A 14,658-nucleotide genomic window follows, 5' to 3' on the forward strand; every position below is an offset into this window, starting at 1 on the left:
AGGCAATTGCTCCGCCCAGCACCTGAAGCACAGGAATCGAATGTCTCATTTCCAGCACTAAGGCTGTTGGCTTGGTGACCTCGGGGCCGTGCCTGGCATCCCCGAGCTGCCGAGTGGGTGTCTCCGGCCAAGCACCCGCGATCCCCGCGGCGCCAGGGCCAGCCGAGCGGGAGCTCCGTGCCCTCGCTGCTGTCACCGCGGGGCTCGGGGCTGTCCCGCCGCTGTCTGCGGGGCCGGATCACCGCGCCCCACGGCCGGCCCGGCCCTCTCGATCCGTGCCGTGCCGAGCCGTGCCGGGGGCGGGCCGAGCCGTGTTTGCCAACATGGGAGGAGCCGGCGGGGCAGGGCGCGGGCAGCTCGGGCTGTCCCGCAGGGACGGGCCACTTCCCGCCGGAAGGTGCCGGGCAGCGGCGGCATGGGGAAGGTGCGGGACGGCGGCGGCGTGGCCAGGCGGCTCCTTGCCCTGCTCCTCGTAAGTGTCCCCCCGAGCGGGGCAGCGGGCGGGCGGCGGGGACAGCCCCGGCCGGGACTGCGGGGCCGGCGGGCGCCAGGAGCGCGGCGCCGCCGGGCGAGGAGCGCTGCTCGCCACCGGCCGTGCGTGCAAACTTGTTACCACCAGTTCCGTCAGCTCGTTAGGCGATGTGTTGAGTGGAAAAAACACACCTTCAAGCTCAGGCACTTTTGGAGGGTGCTCAGTGAAGGCGTGCTGTGCAAAGCGCACGGAATAAAGGGGCATGGATGCAGGTGGCTGTCGGATGGTGAGCTGTAGGTGGGGGGACCCAGGCACAGCCGGCACCGGTCCGCAGGCACCCACAGCGGGTGCAGAGCCCCCGCTCTGCCAGCACGGGGAGCTGCGGGACGTGCCCGGGCTAAACCCGGCTCGGTGGGAGCCGACCTGCGCTGCTGCCCAGCGGATCCTACCAGCGAGCTGGGAAAGCAGCATTAAAGCAAATACTTGTGAGGGAGGAGTTCGAAGCGCTGTGACAGTGACCCAGGAGAAGCCAGAGGAATAGCCCAAGCCTGGCGTCAGTGTGCAGCACTTACTGGAAGCAGTAGGGCAGGGCCTTCCCGTTTGCCTGAGCCATGCCTGTGCAGACAGTGAGTCCGTGCAGCTCCCGAGAGCTTCGGTCCCGTGTCTCACCCTCACCAGTAAAGTTACCTTGACAAAGATCCGCTTTGAAGGGCTGCCGGCAGCAGGAGAAGTAAGGAAGCGTGTCAGCGGCCAGCACAGGGTCTGCACTGGTGCAGGTGCGTTGCTGCAGCGGCTGGGAGCTCCAGGGCAGGAGAGCCGGGCAGGTCCGGGGCATGAGGCTGCCCTGGCTCGGCCGGCGCCCAGGCAGAGCTGCCCCGGGATGCCGGGGGATGCGGCAGCGAGCCCCGTGTACCGCACACACAGCTGGCAGTGTGGCTGCAGAGCACATTGCCCCCAGCCCCAATCCTGCCGCTCCAGAGACACCGACCTCCCAAGTCTTTTCTTTATTGCTAACAAACGCAGTTCGTTTTGCGGTTTGTCAGGTTCAAATCAAGTCTTAATGTATAAACCACTCAAATTGTGATCTGATCAACTGCATAACAGGTGGTAAAATATTTAAAGCATTTCAGAGAGCTCTATCCATGCCCCTGCACAAATCATCAAAGCATAATTAAATACAAAGAAGGATTCTCTTCTGCTGAGAGAACTGTGTATTATCTGTTCCTGGACAGGAGCAGCCAACTAGTGACAGAAATGTCAGTGTAGCTCGGTATGTTAGAACTATTCAGAATATATATCTCAAGATTAAAAATACTTTCATTTATAACACTGTTCCAGAGAATATATAATTTCTATTGTTATTTTCCAGTTGTTTCCAAATTTCAGTATACCTTAGAAAGACTGTAGCATTCCTACATAATTTCTATTTTAAAAAAGGCTTTTGTTTTAATTGGCATGGTGTTTCACTACTTATAAAATAGTCAAACTTGGTCAGAGTTTGACATATTTCTTGGTTAAACCAGAACATGGAAACAGTTTGTTGAATGAGATCTCAATTGTGCAAGGAACTCTGCGCTGCACTCAAGTAAAAGAAGATTTAGGGATAGTCGTGCAAAAATAACAATGGTCTATGAAGTTAGAAAACATCTGAGTTCTGCATGTAGAAAAAGCTACAAAACTACGTACCACTGAGAGGCACACTTGTATCAGTTTAGAGACAGATTTTAGGAGAAAACACTCTGGAATGAATGTTTTCTCTAAAGAGAAGGGCTCCAACAATCCCTTTTTGCCAATGACAGAAATTAACAATAGTGGGTGAAAGTGAAAATAAACCCTGATTATTAACATAGCAAGATACCCACAAGGCATGGGAGATAAAAAAAATAAATTGAACCTTATACCCCATGCCCCCAGCCCAGCCCGATGGCCAGGAGGCAAGGATGGTGGCTGCTCCCTTTATCCCAGGGAAGGGAAGAAAAAAAATCCACACAGCAGCTCAGGCAAAAGTAGATAGGAACCTGTTGAGCTTCTGGCATTGGTCTGCTCCTCACAGCAGGTGAAACTGGTGGGTTTTAGTGTCCTTTATTTGCTGGCCTGGGTCTTTCCCACTGCCCCCGTAGGCTCCCTGGACTGCAAGCTGAAACAGATCAAGTGGGAAAAAAAAAAAAAAAAAAAAAAAAAAAAACACAACCCACACAAAAAAACAAACAAACCAAAAAGAAACCACTGAATGATTTCCGCTAAAGTCCAGGGGAAAAGGTAGGGAAAGCCAAAAAAGAGCTTCTTGCCTGAGCAAGCAGGGATACAAATGGAGCAAAGGCGGTGAACTCACAGTCCGAGTTGCAGCCCGAAGCGTGCGAGACAGAGAGAGCTGAACCGAGCCCGCGCCCGGTGTTCCCAGGCTCCAGCCCAGCCTCCTGCTTCATCTTCAACCATTCCTGGCCATGCAGCAGGCCATTAGGGAATGAAGCACCACCATAAAATCTCCTCAAGACAGCACGCCAAAGGAATAGGCCAGAGAGTGAACTGTTAAGTAAATATTTTGTAATTATGATATGACTGCAGAGCAGGCAGTTTCTGGAAGTTCAGAAGACATACTTTGAAAATGAGGCTTCTTCATTACTACATTGACCTTTTTTCCTCGGGAAAACTAATACACACATTTACATGTACACGCATAAACAGCCATAAAATGATGGGATGACCCAAGATTCAAATGAAAAGCATAAGGGCCCCAATTCTGGAAACATGTCTGTACATGTTTCCACTGTAACCGCCTTTATCTTTGCCGTAACTCACTGAACAAAGAGAAAATCATAAGAAAACCATTTTGTGTTACAAAAGGAAAAGTGTGAGAGTTGCTAGATTTCTATCTGTCAAACTCTAATTCATGATTAGCTTCAACAAAGTGAGGTGAGAGCTGTTAATATCTCTCCCAGCTCTCCAAATAGTGTAGTATTTACTAGGTGCTCAGTAGTACAGTACTTCTAAAAAGCAAAACCCAACAAAATAACCAATCGTACAACTTCCAGGCCCAGTATGTTATTTCAGTTTGCATGTAAGTCAGCTGAGATATGAAAGGGTAGTGGATTGAATTTGGACAGTGAGTGTTTTAAGGTGCTGAACACTCTGAGGCTATTTGCTCTCACAGGCACTAAACACATGCCTTTCCCTTGGAATTTAAGAAGCTCGGGGTATTCTAGATGTGGGGAAATACCAACTCCCATGGTTGGGCTTTAAAAAATGGATTCTTTTTGTTCTTTTCATGAAAAGATTTTAGAATGTGAAAAACTATTTTTAGAGGTTATTTTCGTACTAACAGATTCAGCCTCAGCGGGAGAAAAAAATACTTGGAGGAAAAATAATACTCGAGGTTTTAGAAGAAGAAATTTCTTGTCATAGTGAAAGAACTGGAGTAGAGAATCCTCTTAAGATTACTCCTTGAGTGAAATTATTCTTTGAAAAGGCCAGCCTGACAGAGTTAATACAAGGGAGATTAATTATAGAGAAAAGCATATTAAAATGAAGCTAGTTCTAGCAACTTAACTTCCACGAGGCAAAAAAAAAAAAAAAAAAACCCAAACAAAAAACCAAAAAAACAGCAAGAAAAATCCCTCCTCATCCTTTTTTAACACTTAGAAAGCCCCTGATGAGCTCATGCACCTTGGTCCATATAACAAATGTGGTGTGGAAAAGAAAAGCCACATACTGTGGCCATCAGTCTTCTCATCCATCAGCATTTATAGATTAGAAACAGGAGAAGTGGCTTGCTAAATATAAAATGTATTATTAAGATAACAGGAGAAAACAGATTTTTTTTTTCCTCAGGGTTGACATTGTAAGGTTTAAAAAAGTCCCGTATGCAAATTACATGTTCACACACTTCCAAAGCTGAGATTACATACCTATAAACTGTGTCTTGCAGAAGCTTTTCTCTTGAAGTAGATTGAGATGTCATGAAGAATACTCTGACAGAGGAAGAACTGGAGGCCTGAGAATCCCAAAATGACACGAGTATTCAAAGAAATGAAAGTTCTTGTCACTGTGCCCTAGAAATGCAGACGAAACAGGTTTCATAAAAGTGTCCTTAGCAAGTACCTGTTGGTGGAAGCATTTTGGAGGATCCTGTTGGAATGAAGGAGAGGGAGCAGGTAGAAAACTCTTTTCATTGTCTGGGCAATGCAAGTGCAGCAAAACCAGAAAATGTGGACTCATATGATAATTTTTATGAGTTCTGCTAAGGGTAGATGTCCCCAGCTGATTGATCTTATTCCCATTGACTGCTTAGTGCAGTCTTCAGTTTAGATACCAAAACTATTTTTTTTTTAGGTTGAGAAAATTAATACAGAGTCTCTCTGAGTCATTCTAGGCTGAAAACATACAACCACTGCTTGAGTGTACATGTCATAAAAAAGCACCTATCATCCCTGTCTGTATAAAAGCCCCTAAACTTCTTCCCTTCTGATATTAGTGTTTACTGCCCAGGGACAACAGAAAAAGCAACTAAGGTGTGCACAGGAAGCTAAATGACTATTAACACTTTTCTGGGTTTTTTCGAGACACACCAAAATTTATAAATAGCAAATGGATTGCTTTTAAGAGGGTGCAAATCCAGAAGGAAAAATGTTTGAAAAAAATTAGGGCATTGCTTTGAAAAAAAGTCTTCACAGTTTTATCATTATTCCTTCCACAGGAAGATGTTGTAAGACATCCCTGCAGGCAGAGCCAATGTAGGTGTTTGGTGCTGCTTAAGTGTCAAATTCTGAGAAGTCACCCCCACTTCTTGTAAGTGTACCAGGAAGTTCATCTCCGTGAGCAGGAGCAAAGGGCATCCATCTAAAAATGTTCTTTTTCTGCAGCCCCTCATACCAGCATAGCCCATTTGTATAAAAGCATAAACAAGAGGCCGAGAGCTTTGTTGGTGAGAGGGAATACCTGTCTCTGCACACAATGTTTGCAGGCATTTGGTAAAAGAAACAAGGTTTTACTGGTATTAGTAATTTAGATATATGTTTCCTTCTTTGATGATATTCTATTTTCTGCTTGACTCTCTGGACATTTTCTTCATTCTGCTTTAAGAAAAACCACACCAGTCTGGTCATACATCCCTGACTATAATTTAGTGATTATTTTTTAATTGGACTTTCTAATCCAGTGTTTAGTGAGATAGCTCTCCCAGGCAAAGGGAAAACAGTTCACACCAATTTGACACATCCACTTGAAAGCTTCTGTGGAGACTTAAATTTTTTAACATCATTACACTGGCATTCAGAGGAGAGCCCCCTGAAACCTTTGGCAGCAAAGGAAAAGAGAGCACCAAACAGGGGAAGTGATGGGCTGAGCATGCATACCCAGAGTTTCTCCAGTGCTAATTATGCTGTTTCAGCTGCTGGAGCTTCACCTCCACGTGCAAAGAAAGGCCTTCTTAATTTCAGTCCAGTAATTAATATTATACGCATTTCAAGCAGTTAGGTGCTAAGGAAATAATTTTTTTCCACCTTCTCACTTGTGAATAGACTAGAGGATGAAAAGAAGTGGCTACCTGTAGAAGGCAATGGTCTTATTGGTTATATCAGTTATTTAGCAACAGATAACACTTCCTTCACTTGAGAGCCCAGTTTGATATCCAAAATGTTTTTTCAGTAATTTAACATAAAGAGTTTTCTGCATCTAACTAAAATTATGGTCAGCATCCATAGCTCCATTATATAGATATTTCATATTTAGTGCATGCAGAGTAAATAGAGAATTCTCCAGAAAATGTTGCTGAGAAGAAGGCAAACTATACCAGATTTATCCGTATCATTCTTCCTCCTTCTTCCAAAATAATAAAAAAAAACACGGTTTGGCCTCTGAGCCACAGTGCTTTATTATTTTTATTATGAGAAGAGGCAGGGCAGGGGCCACTAGTAAAACTCTACTGCCTAATGACAGAAATAAAAACAAACAAACAAAAAACTCCCAGAAGCATGCAATTTAACTTGACAGTGCAAAAAATTCAAAGAAATTGATTTGTTGTAAATTAATTTGAAAGGAGACTGGTAGGGTTATAGTTTTAATATGGGCCCTCATCTAAAGTAATCAACAGTTTTAACAAGGGAGTGAATATTAATATGTTTAGTTATAGAGTAACACTATTAATGTGACTCTTTTAGTACTAAAACACACAGTTTTAGTGCACAGTCCTAAACAGGTTTGGTTTTTTTTTTTTTTGGCTAATCTTCTGTTCTCTCCTAGGTCGCTCTCTTAATTATTGAAACACAGTGCAAAAATGATACTGAAGCTCTAATAACATCTAATAGGAGGGTCATTTCCAGGAGGGAAATTAACTGCAGGGAGGATGAATACAATTTAGATACTCAGTGTTGCAAGAAATGCAGAAGTGGTGAGTATGATTGTAAGACTGTGTTGAGAAGTCGAACAGGGGACACCACAGCATGCACAATTGCTTTGTGCTGGGATACTGAAGGGGCACGAGGTGGTTTCCTGGATGCAGTGCTTCATTCCAGCTGTATCTTTGTTTTGTTACAGGACATAAGCCACTTCAAAGATATTTCTTGAGCTCAATGCACCAATTACTTCTCACTACAGAGAGTAGTTCTCTCATAACATGCTTGTTACAAAAGAACCAAGAAGTAACAAACACATATTTGAAAAAGGTTGAAAAAGTGAAAACACATGCTTTTGCCTACAGGATTCCATACATTTGTGGGTTTTTCAATTTTTCATGTACAGTTTTGTTTGGTGTGTTCTCCTTCAGTGTTAAATTGGAGGAAGGGTGGGGATAATCCAATGTTATGTATACTACATTCCTGAAGTACATCTACACATGCACAAAGAATATCCATTCCATATTTGGAATCAAAAAGTATTACAGAGTAAAAATTAAATTCTGATGTTAGTCTTAGAGCTGGTGGCGGCTCTCTAAATTGATTGTTGGTTTTCTGTCTCTACAGGTTTTGTTAAAAATGTCTCCTGCCCAACAGATGTTATCAAACACTGTGCTCCATGTGAGAAAGGAAAGGAATTCATGAATCACCCTAATGACTTGGACAAGTGTTTGAGATGCAAATTGTGCGACAGCAACTTTGGTATGTCTATAGAAATAGCAACTGTAGCAATGACTCTTCTTTTATACAGGATTTCTCCACAATACCTAATCGTGGTTAGCATGTAGAGTCAAAACTTTTAGTGGTAGGACATGAATGAATTTGTGAGAAAGCAGTAAGTTTATCCTCCAGCTCCCTTTCATCAAGCACAAAGCAGGAAGAAAAATAGTTGGTCCATTATTTCTCCATATATCTGCCTTTGCTTAGCCAAAGTCCTTGCAAAACAGACACTGTACAAACTGGTTAGAGTCAAGAAAGGCAAGTTCTCCCTCTTCTTCATCCTCTGTTTAAAAGAGTGGTGTAAGAAGTAATGATTTTTCTTTTTGGTAGCCTTTCACATAATTGATAATGTTATTTAAAAATGATTGTTGTCTTTTGAAAGACACTCAAGATGCAGTGTGGGATACGTGCCAGACTGCAAGGCAAGCCCTCCTGGGGCAGAGCCCACCCACCCCAGTGTTCTGCATGCAGCAGTGGAGGCAGGAGGTGCTATTCAGAGACAACACAAACCAACCTGTCTGCTTTCTGTGGTCTGTTCCCTGCAGTCCATCAGCACCCACAGCTGAGGGAGAGGACATTAGAAGATCTATCCCTGCCTAGTCATTTCAGTGTCTGTTTATGAGCCCTTTGCTCATGAACCTGCTGGGTGACAGCAGAAATTTACTACCCTTTGCAAAAATACCCATCACAGATTTAAAAAAAAAAAAAAATCCATTAAACTTATCTCCTACCAGTTCCACCAGGTGTCCTGTAGATCTGCTCTGCTTGGATTTAGGGAACAGTAGTTCTTCATTCCTCATACCCAAAATCAAGTGTGATGAATGGAGAGACAGTTCTCAACTCCAGTATGGTTGTACTCAGATCACCTGTTGGAATATCAATCGTTATTGCTCTCCCCTTGCTTTAGGACCTCAATATGGATAGAAAACTTTCCTCTCATTTTCTGCTCTAATAAGCATTCTTGTGTGGGTGATGAAATTGGTAAGAGAAAAACAATTCAGTGTTTTACATGTGTCACAATTATTAAAACTGAAGGGAGGAAAAGGGTAAGGGTATGGCAAGTCACAAAATTCCATGGATGATAATGTAGTTGAAGAGAAGTCAGTAGACTAACAATAGGCAAAAGGAAAATTACCACTGAAGTTCCATGTGAACCATTCTTATGATCATTCATATCCTCTATTTCCATTAGTTACTTCAGCACTGATTTCACAGTAGAGCTTCATCAAATTTTGAAATATCAAGTAGTTTCAAATTACAGCAGGGCACTGAATGTAGTAACTCAAAAATTAGTTCTGTTTTTATATGCCTATGAAAATAGCTTTCATAGTAGGTAGGTACAGTAATTTTTAATGCAGAAGTATTTTTTTTCATAGATGAAGATAGCATTATGATATAAACTGAGGATAGGAGAAAATTAATAATTTGTTTTGATTCTTAAGAAGAATACTTAACATGGGTATGTTAGCCAAAAAAGAGAGAGTGGAATTCCTCATCATTGGAGGTCTTCAAGAAAAGGTAAAACTTTTTGTGTGTCAGGGAGCGCAAAGAACCCATCTCCATTATCAAGTAGGGAGATTGGCTGTGTGATCTTCTGGGTTTCCTTCTGGCTTTACAGTACTAAACGGGAACAAGAAGTTGGGATTTGGCTGTGCTGAAGGAGTCCCCTTCTGGCGAGGGCTGCACTGTGTGATGGTTTCTGCGCTCTCATCCAGCAGAGGTCTCTCTGGGAGCTCCGTGTGTGTATCATAAAGCTAAACCTCGCCAGCTCCAGCAGAGGTGGAGCCAGCAGCAAGTCTGAGGACGAGACTTTGTGGGCAGAAGTGTGCCTTTTCAGACTAATACACTTTAAGAAATCTGGTTTTAGGTTTGGAGGTTGTGAAGAACTGTACCCCAGAAGAGGACACGCGGTGTGACTGTGCAAAGAACTATTTCTGCAGTCCTGCAGGATGTGACACTTGCATTCCATGTACCATGTAAGCTCATGCCTTCGTCACTACATATGAAATTGTTAATATGTAATCACATTTTTTTCCAGCTGGTTTCAAGACAGAGGCTAAGGTAATCTATAACCTCAGGGAAAGCATACCAGTTTTCCTTTGCACCTGAGCTGAATTAGTTCAGTCAGCTCAATTTGCAGCCATGAAGGCTTTCCATAGGCATGAAGGAAAAATTATATATCCACTGAGCCTGTATATGCTTTTCAAAAAGTCTAATAAAGTAGCTGAGCTTTCCTGTTGTCTTTGTGTGATCTACTGTTACACTGAAAAATAATTTCCTATGTTTTCCCACTGCCACAAATTACCATGCCATTTTTATACCAATTGAATTCCAAACCCCAAGATCAGGGATTTGGAATATGAAACCAGCATATTTATCAGCAAAATGTGAAATATTTTGCTGATAAAGTATCTTAGAAAATTTTTATTTGCTCTCTCAACAGCTTAAGGGAGAAAAAAATCCCCTAATAATTTGTGTTCATATTTTCTGCAGATGTGAAAGCGGTGTAATTGAAAAACAATGTACTTCAGCTTCAGACACTGTCTGTGGAACAAAAGGTACCATTTAAAACGTAGCAAGGTCCAGCACGTGCTGGATTTTGAGAGGCAATTGCAATTATCCTGTTCTACACACTGGCCATAGTAATTCCTGACAGCTCAGGGCCTTATTCCTACTGGGCCCTCTGCTGACCTGCAGAGTATGCTTTTCCCTTGATCACTGTGCAGGTGTGAGAGCTATTACCCCTTTTTAGGGGCAGCTCACCATAGGTATGTCTCTAACATATTTGGCTTTTGTCGTTAGGAAACAACAGGAGGGCTTTTAAAATCTGACACGGTCTTGTCTAAAATTTGATGTGCTGCTGTATTGCATTTCTTGACTTAACTTTCATGCAAATTTTCCAATGTTCCAACAGAACCAGAAATGCTGTGGTTGATCATTGCTTTGGCAGTTTTGGTAGGACTACTATTAATAACTGCAGCAATAGTCTGGCGTAAGTGATTCCCTACTTATTCCTATTATACTCTGAATGAGATATTCAGATGCTTATTCAAATATAATCTCTTATTCTTGGAGTCCAAAGGAGAGATATACTGCCCTAGATTTTAAAAGTGCTTTTTTTGTTTCAGACAGGAGAAAACAGAGGGGTCTTATGAACATTGAGGACCCAAAAGATCCAGTTTACAGAGAGCCAGTAAGTATTGTTACTTTGATCATAAAAAACTCGGCTTTATGCAAAGAACTTTTTTTTCATTTAAATTGCACTGGGTCTCCGCAAACATTTGTGTGCCTCTCTTCTATGACAAGAATGAAGTAAATTTCACCACAAGAACTCTTTGGGGAGATGTAAGAGAAATCCTGTATTACTTCTTCAGGATTGTTGGAATGCTTCCTAAGTCACATGACCCTGACCAAAACTTCATAAATCATCAGGCCTCCACCAACCCAGGATGTTCCTGTCCCCATGCATAATTCTAGGCATTAGGAGGTGATTCCCCAAACTTACCCAAGTCAAAAGAGGTCTGTCTGTCTGGTCTGACACTCTCACTCATAAAAGAGGAATCATGGAGAAAACTAAAAGAAAATCAAAGAAGTATCATGAAATGTATTTATCCTCTTATATAAGTGTGGCGTTTTACAAAGCCTGTTTCTAGTTATTTCTCTCTTTTTTTTTCAGGAGAATATACCTCTCATAGTTGCAGGTAAGAGACAAGTAATCTATCAAAATTCAGTAAAAAGAAAAAACAGATACAAAATTCCTAAACTAAAAAAAAAGAGTATTTTTGTGTAGACTTTGCCACTGTCCACACCTGTTATTCCAGCACAAAAGTGAACACTTGCTAAAGAAGTGCCAGTTCATATAATGCTCATCAAGGCACTTAGTGGCATCATGGAAGTCTTGCCTCAGGAGGAATTTCTGTTGTATAGGGAGCAGTTACTCATCGTCTACAAGTGAATTTTTGTTCTGCATGTGGCACAGACACTAAGAAACAGCAAACTGTGTTTCTATAACCATGGATATTTACAATTAGGGAGCAGTCCCACAGTGGGACTGAAGATTTACAAAACCTACATTGTGTTCAGGGGCAAATCCACAGGTACACAATAGGAAAAAAGATAAGCTCCAAGGCTGTATCACAACAGAAGACCTGTCCTGTTTCATGACCTCTCCCAATGCTATTTTGAGAAAGATGGGTACGTGAGAGGTGACCACACGTCCATTATAGAGAAGGACAGAATAGTTACAGAGAGAACTGAGACTCTGTTTTAGATGGTAGGAAGCAATGTGGCTGCAAGCCTGAATCTTTGAAATACCTAGCATCTAGCAGGAACGTGTGAAAACAGACCTGCCATGTATTGTAAAAAATCACATGTAAACCATACTGAGTCACAAATACCTGAAACTTAACCTGGTTTGGATAGGAGAAGCATCAAATCTGAGTGCAGGTGATAAAACCCAGTAGGATAAAAGAGCCAGGTGCATTCATTTCTTTCCTGCTCCTAGATGTTGACCTGAGCAGCCACATTCCTGGTATCGTGGCAGAGATGACCCTCACAGACGTCAAGAAATTTGTTCGTCACCACCGCATTTCAGAACCTGCCATAGACCAGAGCATCCAGGATTGTCCTGGTGACACATCTGAACAGAAGATTAGGCTGCTTCGAGTCTGGTATCAGAGTCATGGGATGAAGGGAGCCTATAGAACCCTAATAAGCAGCCTGAGAGAGTTAAAAATGTGTGCTATAGCTGATAAAATTGAGAAAAAACTGAATGCAGCTATTTCCAGCTCTCAGGAAGGGGGACGGTCTTATAATCCTGACACTGAGCAAAACAAAACTTGCACTCAGGAAGGTAGAAACTCTTACAATGACAGTCCTGAGCCAAGTAAAGCTTATACTGCTAGTTTGGAAGAGACCTAGGACAGAGTAATTTGAAAATTGTTATTTATATTAGAAAAATACTCATTCAGAAATAAAGTTTCTAAATTACATTTTCATTGGCAGTTCTGATTGAACTCAAGTGAATTATTAATGGCAAAAGGAATAACTACAAATTTTGTAGCAATATCTTTCCTTCAAAAAAGTTCTAGCCTTTTTTGGTTGTTAAGGACTTGAAGAAGTTTTATGACTTGTTTACTAAAAGATGCAATATAAGACTCCAGCTATAGGATCCCTTACAAGAGGAAAGAAGTTATAATCTGAAGAAAAGGAATGGGTTAAATGCATGGTCCTGCATTATGTAATCAATGTAAGGTTCTGTATACATTAAAAATGCAGGCTGTTATTTTTTAATTTTTTTAAGGCAAAGCTCTCGTGTTATGAGTTTACAAAGTGTACCAAAGTGTACTTTTTTTTTGAAAAAAAAGTTACCTACCTTACACTTGATTAATTTGAAATGTAGGTGTTGCTGTGTAGATTCTACTGTGCTGCAAATACAGATTCTATTTTTCATAAAAGCACTTCTGTGTGTATATAGAGTTTTGTATATGTGTGCAAGTTTTCTATAGGAAAAGCTCCCAGTTCTAGTAAAAATAATTTTCTCTGTTGTTCTCAGCATAAATTATTATCTCTGTTGTTCTCTTCTAATGTTCAAAACCTTCAGAGAAATAGGAGCTGAAGGGTTAGCAGCACAACAGAACCATCATTTCTGGAAGGGAACCTTCAGAGTGTATGATGCTTTTCTAGTGCAGAATCTGGTACAATGAAAGCATCTTCTTCATTAAAAAAATCTGCACAATACATGACTTCTGTCTTTCTTATCGTGCAGTATATAGATGTCATGTTTAAGTTTGCTTTTACTCAGATTAGAAAATCAGAACAAAGGAGATAATTCTCATGGAAAAACACCTTACCTTTCTTCCATCACCACGCGCAGAGGACTCAGCTCCTAAATTCAAAGGACCGGTATAGTGCTGGCAGCTTTGCTGTGAGGTCTTTCCCTTTCACACACCCATTTGTGCAAATCTCACAAAGTCTTTCAACAGAAGGGGGGACTTCACTGGAAAGGTTTGATTTTTCCAGATTACATGGTAAGAAAGGTGACTTTTGTTCTGTCATCAGTTCCCTGGAGAAAATCTCTGGCCAGTATCAGGACTCGGCCAAAACAGGAAGAGAGCTACCTGGGCTGGCTCTCACCTGCCCGTCGGTGTGTTGTGTGTGTGGGGAGTGTTGGGTGTGTGGGGTAGGGTCCCATGGATGCCACCTGACCACAGGACCTGAAAAGGCAAGGTAAGGCTGGCCACAGTGTGCCAGAGGCTGGCAATCAACCCCTGCCAATGCTGGGTGCCCACAGCCATGTGGAGTTCCTCCAAAATGCCACATAGCTGGAAGTGAGGCACCTGGACAGGCAGTACATAGCCTTTGGAAACAGTTAAAATCTGTGCATGGCATCAAGCAGGAGCCTGAAAGGAAAGGCAGGACGTAGCTTTGAACTCATTACCAGTTTCATAGACTTGAGCTGTTAAAGGTCTCAGTGGCACAGAGCACGTTTTGCCCAGGCCCAGTGTACCTTGTACAGCTCTTAAGCACCTTCCACTTTCCACTGCTAAGCAGTCAGAAAAACCTTCCACCCCACTTTGGACCTTCTAATCTAGCTGCATTTTCTAAGTGTCTAATCCACTGCTATATTGCCAAAATCCCCACACTGTGCTGCTTTTTGAAGGAAAACCTTCAGGCTGCTGCAGACAGATGATTTAACAGCCATGGGCCAAACTGTGCAGCCATGGACTGATTAACACCTGGCACTGTGTCTGTGCTATCTGTGCACAGCTCTGACACACTATGACAACGTGTTGCTCCTGGTCCTGTTTTGGCCCGGGGTCCACATGCCTAAGAGAATAAAATATCTGCCTTTCAGAAAAGCAGCACAGCAGTGGGGCTGGCTGTGTCACCTTTTATAGGATGCAGTTGTGTAGAAGCACAGCCAAGACCAGAAGGAAGGAGAGCCCCATGCTCTCACATGCCCTGGTAGATAGGCTGCTCCTTTATACCACATGCCATGCAGGAAGGCATGAATGTAGTTTAAAGCTGTGTTTAAAGATGCTTGACTTCAACTTTTTCTTCCCTTGGCTTCTGCCT

The 14,658-nt window shown here is 42.4% G+C and overlaps 2 protein-coding genes across 25 annotated transcripts in view; one reads left to right on the forward strand and one right to left on the reverse strand.

Annotated features, from left to right (window-relative positions):
* The first annotated feature begins 339 nt into the window (after window positions 1-339).
* Window positions 340-13,310, forward strand: FAS (Fas cell surface death receptor). Its single transcript, XM_064430796.1, has 9 exons — window positions 340-472; window positions 6,710-6,857; window positions 7,429-7,563; window positions 9,449-9,557; window positions 10,075-10,139; window positions 10,496-10,573; window positions 10,710-10,774; window positions 11,258-11,282; window positions 12,086-13,310. Exons 1-9 carry the CDS (start codon window positions 416-418, stop codon window positions 12,499-12,501), a joined length of 1,098 nt encoding a protein of 365 aa, XP_064286866.1. The 5' UTR covers window positions 340-415; the 3' UTR covers window positions 12,502-13,310.
* LOC135306578 (uncharacterized) overlaps window positions 1,770-14,658 on the reverse strand; it is a 67,642-nt gene continuing 54,753 nt past the window's right edge. For 13 of the 24 annotated variants that reach the window (XR_010367376.1, XR_010367374.1, XR_010367370.1 and 10 more), the window contains 7 exons: window positions 13,434-13,579; window positions 11,979-12,178; window positions 11,087-11,154; window positions 8,313-8,447; window positions 4,378-4,521; window positions 2,805-2,998; window positions 1,770-2,609 (listed from right to left, as the gene is read on the reverse strand). Coding sequence is in view for 10 of the 24 variants with exons in the window: in XM_064430799.1 (XP_064286869.1) it covers window positions 8,371-8,447; window positions 11,087-11,154 (145 nt within the window). In the remaining 14 variants the exon portion in view is untranslated. The remainder of the gene's footprint in view (window positions 2,610-2,804; window positions 2,999-4,377; window positions 4,522-8,312; window positions 8,448-11,086; window positions 11,155-11,978; window positions 12,179-13,433; window positions 13,580-14,658) is intronic. The other 11 variants (XR_010367364.1, XM_064430799.1, XM_064430798.1 and 8 more) reach the window with 1 other exon arrangement.

The sequence above is a fragment of the Passer domesticus genome, chromosome 8 (genome assembly GCF_036417665.1).
Source record: "Passer domesticus isolate bPasDom1 chromosome 8, bPasDom1.hap1, whole genome shotgun sequence".
Lineage (NCBI taxonomy): Eukaryota > Metazoa > Chordata > Aves > Passeriformes > Passeridae > Passer > Passer domesticus.

Coding starts and splice junctions, on each gene's coding strand:
- FAS (XM_064430796.1), top strand. CDS start 416: ATGGGGAAGGTGCGGGACGGCGGCGGCGTGGCCAGGCGGCTCCTTGCC. Junction 473..6,709: donor GGCTCCTTGCCCTGCTCCTC/GTAAGTGTCCCC, acceptor GTTCTCTCCTAG/GTCGCTCTCTTAATTATTGA. Junction 10,140..10,495: donor CACTGTCTGTGGAACAAAAG/GTACCATTTAAA, acceptor ATGTTCCAACAG/AACCAGAAATGCTGTGGTTG.